Genomic DNA, 18,037 nt, shown 5'->3' on the forward strand with positions numbered 1-18,037 from the left:
CAGTGGACGTACATTTTAAGGGAGAGAAAGATATCCGCCAATTATTATCCGACGGAGTCTGTTACAGCTCGAAATATCGCACGCAACGAACTCTCGAGTCTGCAACAGCAGCTCCTATATTTTGCCGAAGTTTGTCATAATTAGAGACGGGGGCCCCTCGACCGGTGCCCCTCGATTGTTCGTTGGTAATTTTTCGGCGACGGAAGATGAAGACAAAAGGTTCAATTGTTGGTAGGCGTCGTTCGCTACCCACATACGTGTACGGCGTATATCTTCGAGGGGGTCGTAAACTAAGCCCTACACTTTTTTTTTTTTTTTCAACCACAAGTACCTAGTCGGAATTATGGGTGTGCGCAGTAGTGGCTACCCGCAGCCTCGCTTTCCCTCCGATAATATTTCTGGTCTCGAAAGACGCTTCTCACCGTAAAATAGATAAGGGGTTAAGTATTTTTCTCCGCGGAGCGCTAGTCTCCTTCGTCGTCTTCGACTTCTTCTTCTTCTTCGTTATTATGTTTATGGGAGGTTGAGAAAAATTAGTCAAGAGCTTTTGCGACGAGTTCTATGACCCCGTCGTAACCGTGCGGCTCGTGCTTATCGCCGTAGTAGTTTTGAGCCGGCGGGTGGTGTTTGTGAACGGAGTTGCCACCCCGGAGTTCGGACGTGTCCGTCGCAGGGAAACATATTATCGTCAACTACTTTCCGATAACTTATTACGCCGAATCGACCTTATGGTCACTCGCTTCTCGAACGTATATCGCGACGTTTCGATCATACGCCGTACGTTCGAACACGGGGGTAAAATATCGCCAAAAATACGACCAACCGAATCTCGGCGAATCCGCAAAAGATGAACTCGTCATGCAGAATAACCGCGAAAGTTACGAGATAAGATACTCAATTCGAGCGAAACGAACACCCCGACGTTAACGACGCAATTTCGTAATCACGCTTCCTCGTGATTCTCGACTTCGTGTCGCGTACGATGAAAACGCGCAATTCATGCAGATCCGAGTTTCTGGGTTGAAAAAAGTCTAAAGGTGATTCGAGTCGGTGGCCATTAGTCGCACACGAGGTAGCCTCTGACTGCCTTCTTTCCTGGCGTCTTGGGCCAATTCGCGTGCGAGATAACGCGGTTATATCGCCCGTGGGGTGATATCGGCGAAGTGGTCGACGTCGGGTAGGGAGGTGGCAGCAAAAGGCCGCCGCGTAACCCGCGGGGGCCGATGGAAGAAGAGGGTCGGCGATAGGGGTGGGAACCACCGGCTCGGCGATGCTATCGCCTCTTCCTTGAGGCCCCCCCGCGAACCGCCCTGATGACAATATCGCGTGGCTACCGAGATAACGGCTCCTGTCATTCCTACGTCCGCAGTCGCTACGTGACCACCGACGCGGTCCTAGAGGAACGGCTTTCAACCCCCACTGAGAAATTTCCAACTCTCGTATCGAGCTCACGATTTTCTTAATCACTGTGTCCAGTGTTTCACGTGATTTCGTCGAGGCCCCGAAAAATCGATGTCGCTTGGGGCTTTTTTCTTGATCTGCTCAGCGTGAAAATCAATAGGTGAAATCGACGAGTTTGCGGTTATCGGGATCAGATATGACCGCGGAGTTTCTCCGCTGCCTTTTCATTTGAAATTTTGGCCCGGTTGGGAAGTCGATGGTCATGTAAATCCGGTGGCCTGTCGTACGGGTAGCCGCAGGGGTGTCCGTGAAACGACCCCGCGCGGGAAATGAGAGTCGTAAACCATCGACGCGCACGCGAACCCCCGTTTCCCTGCGTGTACGCGTTCGCCGCTTACACCTTCTTCCCTACACCTTGTCTTTACTTATCCAATTTTGTATTCAGGTATTCATGGATACGCGACGTGTTACCGACGCAGATATAAAAAAAGCCGTTTAATCTCCTTCGATCTCTCCAACTTTGCGGCGTTCGCCACCAGCTATCCATCGACCGTTTCGCCGACGGTTACGCGTGGACGGGAAAAGACTTGAGGCTAAAAAGCTCAAGGTCGTCGAAGTTTGCCGATTCTATGAGCGGGTGAAAAAAAAAATTTCTAACGACGAGACAAGAGAAAAAAAAAAAAAAAAGGAAAAGAACGCAAAAAATAAGCGCGAAATATCGGAGACAATCGGAGACGAGTTAATGGACGCTCGACTCATGCGTAAGCACGCTTCTCTGGTTGGTCACGGTAAGTCGGCGTCCCTTTCTTTTCCACTTTACCGTGGGACGCGTCTCATCTCCCCCCGCTCGACCGACGTAGCCCGGACATGTATCCGAGAATAGATGCGAAATAAAAGAAGATTCCAAGATTTAATAACTCTCGACGTTTATACCCAAGCCGGAGCGAAAGGTTCGCGTCATCCGTCTTTGCTGTATACTATTTGTCATTGTTATTTACAGCGATTTCATACCTCGTGTACCAGCCTCGAAGATTGACGCGAGTGCAAGAAGGGAGGGGTGGGGAGATTTTATCCGCCGTCAGAAAAGACCGTGCATATAACCACGCGGTACCGCGTGAATCATTGCGGAATATTTCGCGTCATAGGTACATACGTACGACGAAGACGCAATCTGCATCAGTCACACCGAGTCACGTGATAATCCACTCCGATAGCGTACTTTTCGCCAAATTGTGCCGCTTAGGGGAGGATCGGATGATGTACGATGCCGATGTAGCAGATGCTGGAACTCGCTGTTCCCGAATAACGGCTGACAACTTCGGCGAGAATACGATCGTGCGGGGAAGATTTTCGTGGCGTGAATCTCGGCCGATGGTAACGGCCATAACGGGTACTCCGGTGCATACGGCGGCAGCGGATCCACGAAGTCAGGCAACGCGTGCGATTCCCGGCAAAGCGAAACGCCGGCGTTCAGGCGCGTCCGAAGAAACCCAAGCTGATTTTCAATCACGTTCGTCGTCGATCGTGGAACATATTTTGTCCTGAGACTCGTTGATTTTTTCTTTTATTTTATTTTATTTTATTTTTTTTCTTATGCAGCCTCTATAGTCTCCTGCCGATCTAACAAAAGCGAAAGGAAAACTCCTTCCGGTATCGGAGGGTTTTGAAAAAGGGAACGTTGAATTATAGAGAAATATTTATTGAATGCTCAGTCACCCGATCGTAGAATTGAACGCCTAATTAGATGATTAATTGTATAATTTAATCGAGCTGCGGGGGAGCAACAATGCTGTATTGCCTTATCGACGAAGCGTGCCTCTTAACCCCAACAACGAGCCCGCACACTTATCCCTCGCTTTCGTCCCGCGCTATTCGTCCGGCATCACGGTGTAACCTACACACGGAAACGCACACGTTTACAGACAGTGCGTGGGTGTCGCGTGTACCTGCTCGCTGCGAAACAACCGCAACGGATCAATCAAGTAAAATGGTAAAGCATAGAAAATAAAAGGGCGCGACAGACACGCTCGTATTTTTACCTTTCTTAATTGGTATAGTTACCGAATCGGATTTAATTACACGGATTTTCATTTCCTTTCATCGCAGATCCGCGATTCGTTTTTTTCATCGCGATTCCCTACTCGCAATCATTTCTTCGATAATTTAGTCGATTTTCATTTAGCGGAGGGATTATTTTTCCGCCTCAAGTACGTTCGAGTCGTTAGTTACCTTTTGGCTCCGAGGCCTCCGACGTTCTCTCTTTCTTCTCTTCATTCGTTTATTTTCATTTCTTATCAACGTCACCGGCGCGGTTTGATTTTAAGAGTCGCCCGTTTGCCTGTCAATCGTCCCGAGCTACAGGGGTCGTTAAACGACGCCCACCGAAATCCCTCCGACTCGAGTCGCGCCGTACAGCCGCCAATGCCAACGAGGTCGAAGGCAGCTAGCGGCAATTAAGATTCGGAGCCACCGAAATTTCACAAACAACCAACAACAAGTGACGCGGGTGATTCGGCGTTTTGACCCTCCCCCTCCCTCCCTCTGCCCTCTCGCTCTCCCTCTCCCTCCTTCCGCCACCCTCCGCAGCGCCGCTGCCTGCCATCTAAAAAAACAAGGGCCTTTATTACAACCCGTGCTAACTCGTATCGCGCTATACGCGCCATTCAATTCCGCGGTATAGCCTGTGTGTGTCCGCAACGTCTGATTGGCTCGAAGAAATCATAATCGCACACCTTGTTTTCACGACTAATTGCATTCCATCGTTGGAAAAACAAATTGCTGAGAGAAAAAAAAAAAAAAAAAAAACATACATCGCTCCCCCTCGCTGCCGCTGGAAATTCCTATGAAAGCAGGAGCAACAGAAGAAGCGAGGAATTGTTCGGATATCGCGTATATTGGTCTGTTGTAAAATCAGCTGCACCCTGCACCGAGCGAATGAAATCACGGAATACATTTTTCTTCACGGATGTGATCGTACACGTGTTTATATACTTACGTAGATACTGGCACAACGCGCGTTCTCGTACACACCGCGCGAATATAATAATGCGAAATATGTATGCGCCTTGCGATGGAAGGAGAAAAATTAAAAAAAAAAAAATCATTCAACGAGAAAGGTGATTGTTCTTATCAGATTTACTCAACTTCTGGGTTAATACGGCGTTTGATATCCCCGTTTGAAAATTGGTATTCAACTTCGCTTCGTATATATACGTAGCGTAGCGAGCGAGGAATCGATCTGTACACCACGCGAAAACCTTCGCGAGCGATTATTAATTAATGCGGGGGATCCCGAATGGCAGAAGAAAATTTTCCGGACTGTAGATTGAAATAGGCTGACTGTGATGTCGAAGAAGGATTGAATGCAGTGGAGCGTTGTGATTGAAAATGATGTAAGTCGGAACTTTTCGTAGTTGAAACCGTCGCTGTCTTCCGTTAGAGTTCCAAGTCCGAGCGGAGATAAACGAACGTTATGAGATATTATTTAACGAAGTAAATTTATGTTTCCAATCAACTTCGTACGAACATAATGCCATCTCCGATCTGTCGCGGATGATATATACCGTTGGGCAGCCCATGCCGCGAAAATCTGAACTATTGATAAATATGTATCGATTAACAAATTCCAATATTCGAAAGTTTTTAGCGCCAAATTCACCTGATTCCCAACACCTGCATTTTTCAGGCGTCGAATTTAATTTAACGAACACCGCGATACGAGGGGATGTCTTCGATCATCTTCACTCGAAACAATCCCTCGCTAATCCGAAGATAACAAATATCGAAAATTCAAAGAATTTCAAACTCCTGTCTCCGATGCGCGAACGTGCTTTCCCGAAGACCTCATCGTCGGCTCGCATAGGTAGAATACTTTTATTCTACATTCCGATAAACCTCGGAACGAATTACGTGTAATTTTATGAGCGCAGCGACCGTGGGAATCGGTTCACCGGTTGAGATTTACAAGTAATCGCGGTAAAAATTTCATCTAATTGTAAGAGATGGATGGACGGACCTTGTTTTTTTTTTGCTCGGGTGTTCTCGTCTTTTTTGTGGTTTGTTTGTTTTTTTGTTGTTTTTTTTGTTTTTTTTTTCACGAATTTGGGTTAGCCCGAAGACGACAGGATGTCTCTCGCATGCGTGGCTCACGGAACTTTACGGGGGGGATGAAATGAGCTATTAAAATGAGATCAAGATCGGGCGATGAATCGGAGGAAGAGGCGAGATTTGGTTGGAAAGGATCTCGTTTCGTTCGGGTTTTGAAGTTGGGCGAGAGGAGGACGAGAATAAAGTTTAGAAGAAGGAACCCCGCGTACAGTGGGCCTGACCTACCTCAGGATCATCCGATCTATTCATACACTTTATTCACGACGATCCTCGCTCAGGAAGCAAGACAAAAGCGCGATGAAACAGAGCAGAGAAACAGCGCCGCGTCCGCGTCCGCGCAACCGAAGTTTCTCCGCTTTGTCTCCTCTTATATATACCTTTCGACTTCCGGTTGGTTATTCTGCGTTCCACTGTACGACCTCAATAGGATGCACCTGAATGGGAGGTCCTGCGGGGGATTGATTCACCGGCCGTTTTTTTGGGTATAATCGTCTCGTACCGAATGCGGTTTTTCACCTATACGCCGTACGTACCCGACAACACGGCTCCGCCGTACGGCCGAGATATTTCCACCACCTGGAAGCTAAAGAGCAATTCTTCGTTCTTTCCACCCCTGGCGTATCGGTGCACGACGTATATAGAGGTACGTACATTACGTACGTATATCGCGTACTCCAATTTACCGCCGGCGGAACTACGTCGCGCTACTACACACTCGAGGAGGAGGAATCGATTGTCTTCCGCGCTCACAGCGGTAGCGTGACCTACGTACCGAAGACTGGTCTCTATTGTTTTCGCAGCCTCGCTCTCCGCTCCAGAGTCGCGAGTCAAGCCTTAACGGATTTTGTCTTACAGATTCTAATAAGATCCGTTGAGTACTCGTTGACAAATTATTATATTACCTCTAACGAGGGTGAGAAGAGAGCATTGTCAAATTCGGAGGGGGTATACGCGTACTACGCGACACAAGAGACGTACGGATCGCGGGAACCCCCCCCTCCCCCCTATTAAATCAACCCATGTGACCTTCGCCCGCTGCACCGCCGCCAAGCGTCTCGCTCAATTTTTTCCCATAGGTAAAACATATTTCGAGTCTCACATCGGCACCGCCGCCGCTGCCCAAAGCTATTATACTACACGGAGCATTCGAGGTTCGTAGTACGTACGGCGTGGCTTTTATCGCAATTTATTCAAATCCATTACCAGGTGATCCCTTCGAGACGTTTTTTTTTTTTCAATACGATCGCGTTTTTAAATACGGATCGATGGCGATCGATTAGAATCGTTGAAATCCGGGGCACGTGGAATCGGCTGCATGGGACTTTAATATATATGTATATCTCATTGTCTGATACGCGCTTTGTTTTACGGTTATAGAGAAAATGATCGTCCGCTCCTATTTGTCGGGTTCCATTATTGAAAAATCTCGGTGTAAGAGACATGCGACGTAGTGACAATGGCTTCTCCCGTATGTAGTCTATCACTCCTCGCTCGGCTCCCGAACAACTGTCGTTCCCTCAGCTTTACACACAATAAATAGGGTATACGTGTGCGGGGAGTACACCTTGTATACGTATATAATATATATAATAATAAGAAATTAACGTTAGCTCGTTGTTCAACTAAATCTTTTGTGGCCAACCGGGCCCGTTTCCAAGTGACGCGGTATTGTTGCGGCGGGTTCATGCAGCAACGGGAACACAAAGAGAGATCAATCTACATTTTTGCCAAGTTTCGGTGTAGGTATCCTCATGGAACCGCTAGCTTCTCTTCCAGACGAAATACTACCTGCGGTACGACGCACAAGGGCGTAAAATAAAAGTACCGTCGTGCTTATGGAGAATGAATCGCGGGGAGAATCTAATAAAGGTACATCGATGACCGCGTTCAACTCTCAAAGATTTTTCTAATCAACCGATGGGATCTGCGGCGATCGATAAATCGTGGTTTTTTCATCGATTTTTTTTTTTTTTCACCCTCAATCACATTTTCGTAGATTTATATCTTTCTTATCGGACGATATTTCTTCTCCGTGTTTTGACATAGTGCCTCGCTTTCAAAACCGTGACGGAGTTTCAATTAGCTTTTTGTTTACATCCAGGGTAGTTGTATATATATATATCTGTATGTACGCACGGCGCAGATTTTAAAGCCGCCCCCACATCGATTTCGTCGTAGACGTTATCACACCTTATCATAATATGGTTTAATCGCGAAAGCGTTTCGCGAGTAGCGGGGTATGACGAAATCGGTGTGAATACGGCATAATCAAATACTCGTCACAACTCGACACGGTTAACTCTTAATTTATTGCCTTATCGAGACTCGGGCGCCTCTCGCCCCCGTTTAATAAGCGCCTCGCTAATAATACGCGGACCTATTATAACAAGCGGGCTCGAGCGGATTCGATACGCCGCGTATACAGTACAAGAGTACGTATACCCTTTAACGTTCTGAAAACTCGCGCGCAAATGGTCAGCCAATTTGATGCGACGCCTTCGTCTATGGCAACAAAGTCGATTACCGTAGACATGCAGGTTTAACGAAGAGGTACCTATACTACAATCGATCGGTTAACGATCCGCCCAACTTGGTGGCTCACAATCAGCCTACCGATGAGGCGTTGAGGTGCGAGAATCGAGCATTCTGGAGAAAACAGAAAAAATGAAAAAAAAAACAAAAAAAAAAAATGAATCCGGCACGGGAGGAGGAGGCGGGACTTGCGGTGAAGTTCGTACGGTAGACAAACGTGTTGGTGAATGAGATATTTTGGTAGTGGGGGCACCGCTGAGGATGCGCGGACGAGACAAGATAGAGCGAAGAGAGGCGACCAGGAGTGAGGTGAGGTTCCCGGAGGAGTGGGTCGATGACGCGAGTAGGGGTAACGAAAGAGGAAAATCTCCTCCGTGAGCGAGGAGAGGAATATCGCTGGCCCCGCCCCCCTGCCGGCAGCGGAGTTACGTGGGCTATTATCATTATTATTAGCAACGGCGACAAACTCCGGCGAGCGAAGCGGACCCACAATCAACCGATACGGCAATACGCCAACTACGTATGTCGCCTCAAAGGGAGACGAAAGGGGGGGGGGGGGAACCAAGCCGGACCGTTGTCACATCCATTGCAAAGCGTTTGCAACCGCACTGTCACGCACGACTCCTCACCGCAAAATGACACTCCACGTTTACTCCCGACCACCTCTTGCGAATAATGACGCACACCACGACGATGCACCGTGGCGACTTATAGGCAATTTCATTTCTCATTTCTGTTATCGGCCGACCGCGCGGGTTCAAATTGTGTCGTACAGCCACCGATACCTGTACCAGAGTTAATTCTTGCGTAACGAAACTACAGAATTCATGCTTCCGATGTGAGTGTTGCGGTAACGGTGAAACGGGAGCAGAAACCCCGAAATTTTCACCTTTTCGGCGATCCTACTTTGAGCGTCGACGAGTCAAAGATCGGTTCGGAATTTTATCCGATCTTGTATCTTTCCCCGATCAGTTATCGAATCTATGCGAGATTAATTGTTTTTTTTTCGCATCGCGCATTGAGAATCGATCGATGCCACGAATCGCGTCTGTTATTATCGTTGCAGAAATTCAATCGATGAAGCGAGTCGACCGATATCAAACCGTTGTGAATTTCAATCAATTTCTCCATCCGATACATCGATCGCGACCGTACGGTGGGTAGCGAGACTTTAACCTTCGATGGGGGAATTCCACGGAAAATATAAATTTTTCTTTTACTATCGGACTGTCATTTTTACACCTACATTCGTATTGTTACACGGAGATTAAAAACGAGGCGAGCGAATGCTGCACCGCGATAGCTGCCGCTCCCGCAAACCTGAGGCTGCACGTAGTCGTTTCAACGGATCGTGACGATGTAATTGCATCTTCGTCTTCTCGACCTTATCACCCGTCATATGGGAATAGGTATATGATTCTACAGTAGTAAAAGTAATTTGTCTATTTACTTTTTTTTTGACAAATTTTATGCAAGAGTTTCGATATACATGACTTCTCGTACATATAGAATGATTGGAATAATATCCACGATGGTTTCTCCCTACCCCAAAAACGCGAGTCCAAATTTAAGCTACTTGGAACGACTCGATCTCAACATCGGAGTCGATAAACGCCGAACGTCAAATTTACGTGACAGCCTTTATAAACTTTGCAAGAATACCGTCAGATGTAATTACGTAATAACTGGTCATAAATGATCACGACTCCTGCGTGAGTCGTTGTAACGCTCATTTCGAGCCACTGATCGGACCCGGGATATTTCACATTCACCACCGTACGTGTGTGTATATACGTGCTAAAACAATGAAATTGAAATAGATAAGAGGCTCACCATTAATTGCCCCATCGAATTATATCATGGACCGTTATTTGATAGGCGCATATAAAGGCGACTCTTATCAGAACCTACTCTGTAGATTTTAAAAGTGGTCCGCGGCCACCGGTCGCGGGTATGCGCGTATTTACTTAAAACCTCCTCTCTTCACTCTCTCGCAGATTCGACGATAACGAACGCGCGAAGTTTTCAGCTGTGAAAAACTTGTCGCAGGAAATACGATATGATCAAAGATTTTGTAATCAGTAGCGCCGCGCGAAAATGTAAAACTCTTATTGTTAGCGTGAAACGTGGACAGCTGGAGAAATGGCGGCGCCCGCTTATTCGGTTCAACGAATGATGATGTTCGACGCAACGATTGCTAATAAAGTAAAGAACTCACCCTGTGCCAGTCTTCTCGCCACCGGCTTGGATCTCATCGTTGAACGGAATGAAACAATCTTGAAAACAAAACACTAACGCCTTTATCAGTTCCCAGAGCCATGCAGGTCACCAATATTATTTATTCCCGAACACTTGCCTCCCGGTATTTTAATATTATAAACGGAAACGTCAGCGGTTGTAACGCAGATCGGTTAAATTCACCGAAACTTGTTAATTTTTTTCTTCATGCAATTAACGAAATTTCGTCCTATCTACGTGATTTATGATTCGTCAGTTGCACAGTAGTCTCTTCTTCATCCTCCGATCGCGATCAACGAACGCTTCGAACGCAGTTAGCGGCTCTTTTCGATATACTCAACGGAATCGGAATCGTGAGCTCCTGGTGTCCACCGAACGACGGACACGTATGAACGAACGATAAAATCGACTGTCCCCGAAGCACCGGGGCCGATTGATGGGTTGAAATTAAATCCCTCCGGCACGTTTAAAGGTATAACACCTCGCGGCGTCGTTGCCGATCCGTTAGCGACACCTCAAGTTGTCTCGCTCGAGACGTCGGATTCGCGTTCTCCACCACGAATATCCCCCTCTCGGCGTCGACCGGCGTCTCGACGTTTTTCAGCGACCAGCGCGTCGGTACCTCCGTTTCTTCGTTCGTTCGTTCGTTCGTTCGTTCGGTCGTTCAGTCGATCCGTCCGCCCTCAGTCCCGACGTGGTTCGGATCTATCCTCCAGCTTCTGTCCTCCGCATCGCCTCCTCCTTACTACCCCGCCTCCGCCACCCCCGACCAACTCTCTCCCCGTCATCAGAGTCGGTGCGTCGTCTTCTTCGCGCCCCTGCCCCACCTCGTTCTTCGGGGGCTGACCCCCCACCAGCCGTATTCTGTCCGCCAATGATCAGCCGGTATCTCCTCTACCTCCGCGTCCTCCACGTCCTCTTCTCAAGTTGACTCGGTCCCTTTTTCCCTCCGTCGAGATTCAAGTGGGGAGGATATTCTTTACCTTGCCGCCCGCGGAGGTGGATTCCGTGTCTCTCTACCTTCTACCGACACCTCCTCGTCCGACGTTCTCGCCGGAAGAACGAACGCTCGGCCAATTACGTCGAAGGCGATAGACGAGGAAACTATCGCTGATAGTTCAACGTGCGATAATATCCCGCGAAATTTTTACGCGCCCATTCGATTTTTACCTTTGTTCATTTTTTTTGTTTCTCTTTTTCTCAAATGCGTTTTTCAATAAAAAGTCAGCGATAACTCGTGCACCGGAATTCTATGATTTCGGAAGCTGCCGATGAGATTTCCGGGGGGGAGATTCCGGAGGGAGAGATAAGAAGAAAAGCAAACGATATCGGTCGAAATTACTTCCCCGTGGACGACGTCTTCGTGGAGCTCCGCGTGAGCCGTAGTGAACGCGCATCGACCACCAACTCCGTCGGTTCCTCGCCTCACGAGAGCTCGCCTCTCTGCCTCTCCTGGTGGTTTTCAACCTCTCTCTCGCACACGCAAAACTAACCCCTCCGTCCTGCTCTCACCCCCGCAACAACCGGATCGCGCACCCCCGCGCGCAGCTCCGCCCCCCCTCGTCACCGACGCACACCACGTCCCACACTACGACTCCGGGAAAAAAACGTCTCCTCTTTTATTGCCTCTTATTTCTACCTCTTCAACTCCTTTTATAACGTCAAACCCTATCTCGTTACGACTTTGGACGAAAAAAAACGTCGACGCCCACAGGTGGAATGGAGAGAAGAGAAACCCCACCGATATCTTCGGCGAGCGTAAGCTGCATCGAATCGACGGATTTTCATTTTTTTTTCTTCTCAACCGATCCTAGGATCCAACGGTTGGACTATCGAATAATTCAGGATTTGTTCCACGCGTCGGTAGGACGCTGGGCTGGCTGGTGCGGAGGGTGCAGCGGCGTAGTGCGTACGTAAATTACGTTCTAGTCGAAGCAGAAAAAAAAAAAAAAAAAAAGTACGCAGGTGTTGCGTTCCGTAGGGAGCGATTCGAGCTGCTAAAAATATCTGGCGTACATAATTCAGTCTCTGGTCGCATCGCGTACCGATTTTACAGTCGTACACGTGACCCGACGTATAATATGCAAGCTCCGCGGTGTCGCGACGATTCGCATCTATGGTATAATAACGCCTGCAGCGTGCTGCTAAGGTCTCGTTATGCCTTTAATTGCCCGCTATTGTCTGAATAGAACAGAAACGGTTTCTTCGGACCTTATTTCATTTTGTATAGAAGTATATTATATACACCGCACGGTATACGACGGGGTATTCCGACCCTCCCTTGTACCCGGCAATTATCATCCCCTTTCTCGCGGTCAGCTCGATCCCCGCGGTCAAAAATATCAAACGACGAAGCTTCCTCGTAGAAGCTCGATGATCTTGAGGAAAATTTCAGGACTCTACAGAAATTCATACCACGAGAGTCTGACTCGACAGCGCTGGCGCGATGAAAGGGTAATAAGAAAATATAGGCTCGTTTCCATTGTTGACTATTAATTACGTATACGTATACGTAGGTATATGTATACCCGCGACTGTAAGAGCTTCTCAAATCGTAAGTATAGCCGTTATTTTAACAAGAACTGCCTCAGCTTGCGAACTATGATGGTTACAGTCCAGTGGGCTTTAGAAGTCGGTATGGTATAGCGGTGGTGGTGGACGGTGAAACGGAAATAATATCGCGACGGCGGTACAGCGACAACTCGCTCGCTCGCAGCTCTCTCGACGTCTCTACGTACGGCTACGGTATACGAGTACGATATACGAACTAGGGGGGAGGTGAGGGCGGCGAGGGGGAGGGGGAGGGGGAGGGGGGGGGACAACTGCAGCGTACATAAACGTGCGTCTCGTGTTTATTTTCATCTGGGAAATCGTAAATGTTTGTTTGTTCTCTCTTCTGCTTTGCTCGTTTTTGTGCTGCTTCTAGAATATGCCGTCGATATGAGCGTTGTATACACGTATACGTGCGTCGAGCAGCCCTAAACGCAAATCGTCGGGGGGTGGGTGGAAAGGGGGATTGGAAAAAAAAAAATGAAGAAAAGAAAAAACGCGACACTCCGCGTCTAACTGTCGTCAATAAATACCAAATTAAATTAAATTGTCCTATTGATAACGCGTTCCTGGGTTCGTATTGGTTCCTCGCGAAGTAAGCGAATGCGGAAAGTCCGGAGTCGAGCGCACCCACAGTTTTTAGCGAGAGAAATAATTTTTTCAGCTTTTTCTCCCCTCTTTCATGTATACAATTCACAACGTTCGGGGAGGGGGGGGGGGGGGGCTGCCGCTTCCTTTGGAAATCGCAAGCTCGTGTACCGAGGAACTGAATTTATTCCTTACTTTATATTTTATTTTCTTTTCGCTTTTTCGTTTTTCTTCAGCAGAATTCGCGTACAAATTTTTACCGGGAATCAGAGCGCACAGGTTGAAACGATCTGTGAGTATGTTACGAATAATTGCGAAATCAACTCGACGACGAGATGTCGCGGAATTCAATCTCGCGGTGAGAATGTACAATTTGGAACGGTCCATTATACGGAATCTCGAAGGAATAAATACCCGAAATTATATCCAGACTAACGGAAGCATTGTGTCCGATTTCTTTATTCATCGAAACTCTCGAGTCTACTCGAATCGCCCGGCGAGACTCATTATTTTTCGTTGAATGCGAATTTTAATTCGAGAGAAAACCGCGCGCGAATTCTTCATCGACGTCGTTTTCGAAGCATCGGAAACAATGGCTCTAATCATATTTAATTTCATTTTTTTCTTTTTTCTCTTTATCGAAAAGCGAAAGATTCTTCGAACCAATAATAAATCCGAGGCAGCGCGTAAAATAACAACGTTCGCGTTGCGCACACGTGTGTGCGAAATGAGATGCAGGTAATTTCACAAAGGGCAGCCATGATGCATCGACGCTCGTACGGTACAGAGGTTGGGATCGGCTTGTTTCGAAGCGAGTCGCGTTTGCCGGAGGTGTGTTATATCCAACGCGTACATTTCGTAATACAACGCGGTGCGTAGGCAATACCCTCGCGGTTTTCACCTCGCGCTGCATAGCGTAAATACGACTCTGTAACGCGGTTCGCAATGCTCCGCTATGCGTTCCGTGCAATCACTACCGCGCAGACCCGTAGATTTATACGTTCCGTCCCGCAAGCCTATCCGCGTACACACACACACACACACCGCGGAACGGCGTTATATATACCGTAGCTATATCGTGGCCAGAAGCGAAACCAATTATATTTATTGCCTCTAGCTGCAGAAGTCTTAGATCTTCGATCAAGAATTCGTAATGCTCGATCACCCGTTGCCCACCCGCAACGTCGATCTGGATCGGTTGTAAATACTGCATCAAAAATTTCAAACGACGATTTATATCAACCGGAATTTTTATCAACCGCTCGACCAATTGTCGGACGGGTCGATATTCTTCCCGCGAATAAAATATAGGCGCGCTCAACGTTCGGTTGTATCTGCGAGACGCGCGAAGCACCTCGTAGAAAAATAAGGAGTTCGCGGTTCTTTGGGAAACCTTAGAAAGTGCCAATTACCGGAAAAGGTGAGCGAGCGAGCGTGTTCCCTAGCCGGTGGTGAATTCGGTGCAGTGGCATCGATTGTCTGCGAGTTAGTGATTAAACGACGCCGTTCAATTTCATTGTCCTTGTTCAGCGAAGCTAATTAGCCGAATGGCTTCCTCGACTTCAAAGACACGCGGCGCGATGCATATTTCGTAACGACTACCACCCGTTACGTCGGACACCGCACCTACGCAGCTGCGGATTATCGTTCCGCACATTTTTATCCCTTATTCTTTTTTTTTTCACACCCCCAATATCCTCCGATCGCCAACAGGTTAAACGCCTCCTTTGTACGACATTTTGTTCATAAAACGTAAAGAGATTGAATAATCAAAGAAAAACTGAGCTAGCCGCGCGTTCTTTAACTCGCCTGACGCTCGAGCACGCGCGGTGCTACCTGCAGCGTTCGCACAGGATATCGGAGCTGAATATTCGCGAACCACGGCGAAGTTTGCTTTTCGAGTTTCGTCGGCGGTCGAGAGTCCTAATAGAAATTCTTCACGGTACGCGAAGCAAATGACCGCGGGCGCGGACCAGACGCGAGACGTACGGTACGCGAGATGACTCGTCCGCCGACCCTACGTGGGCTCCGCGGTTTCGGGGGCAGCGCCAACGGCTCGCCGAATCCCCCCGGTGTAAGACGACACTCCCCGGAGCTACGGCGAGAACACCGTAACAGCGAAATGAGGTGGGACGGGGGATGGTGCAGCGGCCATCTCGTCCGCTCCCTTAATGTTTTTTCGTCTCGCGGCTTATTCGTTTGTTCGTTTTGCACTTACTCGTGTTCAGCTGCGTGCAGACTCTTGCTCGGACTCTGCACGCCGGGCCGGTGTAGACGTCGGAGGTGTGCAGCTTGCGAAGGCGATCGCCGAGTTGCGCTCGCGTTACAAGCAAATAAGTCCAAAAGGCCCTCGCGAAACGTCTGCGGAGAAAGCCTCGCGGCATCTCGCTTACGCTCAAATTAATGTTAATATAACATCACGTTATTGTAACGTAGTCCCGACGCTCTATAGCCTCACCGATCCAGGAGCAGGTGTTTCGTACGATCCGGATGAATCTCGGAGCGGCTAGCACAAATCGAATATACGTGTCTATCGCTGAAACGAGCAGGGCCGCGCTGTCATTACACATAAGTATACAAAATTCTAGGTGACAATTGTCATCAGTCGACATGTTTTCGAGCTTTTCTGAAATTTTTCCAAAGGATCGAAAAGGACGGATTATCCTGAGAAATATGATCAGCTAAATAATTTTTTAAAAGCGAGCATTAACGGTAGGGATGGAGCGAGAGAGGAAGAAAAGGGGAAAAAAAAAGTGTTGGGTAAGGTCGACACACTTTTCCTTTTGTTTAATATACGCGTACGTGACAGTCGGAGTTGGTCGGCGTGCGAAAGTACCCCGAATGCGATCCGTCCCTGCGCTCCGTGTACTCGGTATTCAATTAATCTCACTCCTGACGAGCCCTCCCGTCGCAGACTTTATGACCTCCTCGCCGGAGAAGCGCTGCACTGCGCAGCTGAGGGCGACCGGTAAAGCTTTTGCCGTTCCTTTGGTATGGGTGGTGCTTTGGTATAACGTACTATAGAGGTGCACGGCGTGCGAGGTGTACACTTTTTATATACATATACCTATAGGTCGATGGTTAAAACGAGCGCGACTCGAGGCGGTGGAAACGTCACCGACGTTATAACGTAGAGGTGAACACACGTCGACGGTGACGACGGGATGTGGAGTCCGAGAAGCGGCGTCGGTATAATTCCGGGGGACGCGCGGGGAGGGGGAGGGTTCGCGTTCCGCTTCCAACGGCGAACGCAGCTAACGTAACAGCCTTACGTCGTGTCAACTTTACTCGGAAGCGAAAGGACCATCATCGCTGCACCGCAGCTGCAACTTGGATTCGTTTCGAGGGAACTCGTGTATTCTCCGCGCGCACCGGTGTGAGACTCTAGGTTGCACGAACTGCTCGACATACGACTCTTCGCTCATTCCATGGCGATGACTGAATTTTCTTTTGCGACCAAAAATCTCCGGAGCTTCCAGCTATACATACATTGGCAAACTTCCGTTCCCCGTGATATCGTAGTTACGTACACGGACACATCGCAAGTTTTATACGCCTCGCCCGCGTAGGGAGAGGGCGAAAGCGGAGGAAAAGCCGTGACGGGAAGTTCTCTCGTAAAACGGAAACCGACCTTGTTTACGAGCCCTTTCCATCAGCGCTCTTCCACCCCACGGCAGCAAACAGTTCCTAATGGAATCCGATCGAAAATCGTGTACCTATCGAAACTGGATTTTCACTCCGTGTTTAATCACCATTCACTTACTCCGCTAGCGGAAACGCAACAAGTTCGCTCCGCGGGCTCTCGAGCCCTCGATTATTTCGGATCTTCCTCAGACTCGGCGAAATTTGTCTGAAAATTTGACGGGGTAAAATTAGACGTGCGGGGAAATAGAACGCCGAATGCTCCTGCATGTCCTTCATCGGAAATATATTTCTGGGAGATCGCGAGGGTCCGTAGGACAGGAACGGGAGGGTGAGACGAGGTGGTTCTTACCTAGCGTGTGACGACCGGTGCGGTAAAAAAAAAAGTCAGAGGAGCGGCGATCAAGTTGGAAAAAGTGTGAGGGAGTGCCGATGACGAATGCCGAGTGTATTGGGGACACTGTACGGAAAAGGAAAGGAGGAGCGAGGTCCCTCCCTGACCCTCTCTGACCCTTACCGACTATAAAAACCACTCGCCATCTTCCTCCCCCTCGGCTAAAAGGCCAATATTCCGGAGAGGGCTTCTCCATCCGCACCCCTCGCTCTCCACTTATCGATCGATCGCCGAAGGAGGAGGACGCGTTTTCGAAGCTGTTATACAATACCTATCGACTAGAAAATACGATCGGAGTTCAGCCGCACCGTCGCTGCCACTTCGATGCTTTCGGAATTTTTTTCGGGCTGTCGCGACTCGACTCCTAGGTACACGTACTTTACTTTTCCTACCCGCAAACCGGCGCGAATCGTTCGCGGATTCTCGTTCCTCGCGACGTTAGAAAACGTCGCGAGAATACTTCAGAACCACCCTCCCCGTTGTACGTACGTCGCGACGAAAAATAAAAATCTACAAGAATTTCATCTCCAAAGTCAAACACCGAACCGCCGAATCGCTGAAAAATACTCCGCGCGACGAAATGCG

General features: G+C 48.5%; 1 protein-coding gene across 1 annotated transcript in view; it reads right to left on the reverse strand.

Moving 5' to 3' along the window:
- LOC105684267 (histone-lysine N-methyltransferase MECOM-like) overlaps window positions 1-11,739 on the reverse strand; it is a 64,012-nt gene extending 52,273 nt beyond the window's left edge. Inside the window, exon 1 of the mRNA XM_048654065.1 lies at window positions 10,259-11,739. Within this exon, the coding sequence (XP_048510022.1) occupies window positions 10,259-10,295 (37 nt within the window). The 5' untranslated portion in view covers window positions 10,296-11,739. The remainder of the gene's footprint in view (window positions 1-10,258) is intronic.
- Between the last annotated feature and the right edge of the window lie 6,298 nt (window positions 11,740-18,037).

The sequence above is a fragment of the Athalia rosae genome, chromosome 4 (genome assembly GCF_917208135.1).
Source record: "Athalia rosae chromosome 4, iyAthRosa1.1, whole genome shotgun sequence".
Classification (NCBI taxonomy): Eukaryota; Metazoa; Arthropoda; class Insecta; order Hymenoptera; family Athaliidae; genus Athalia; species Athalia rosae.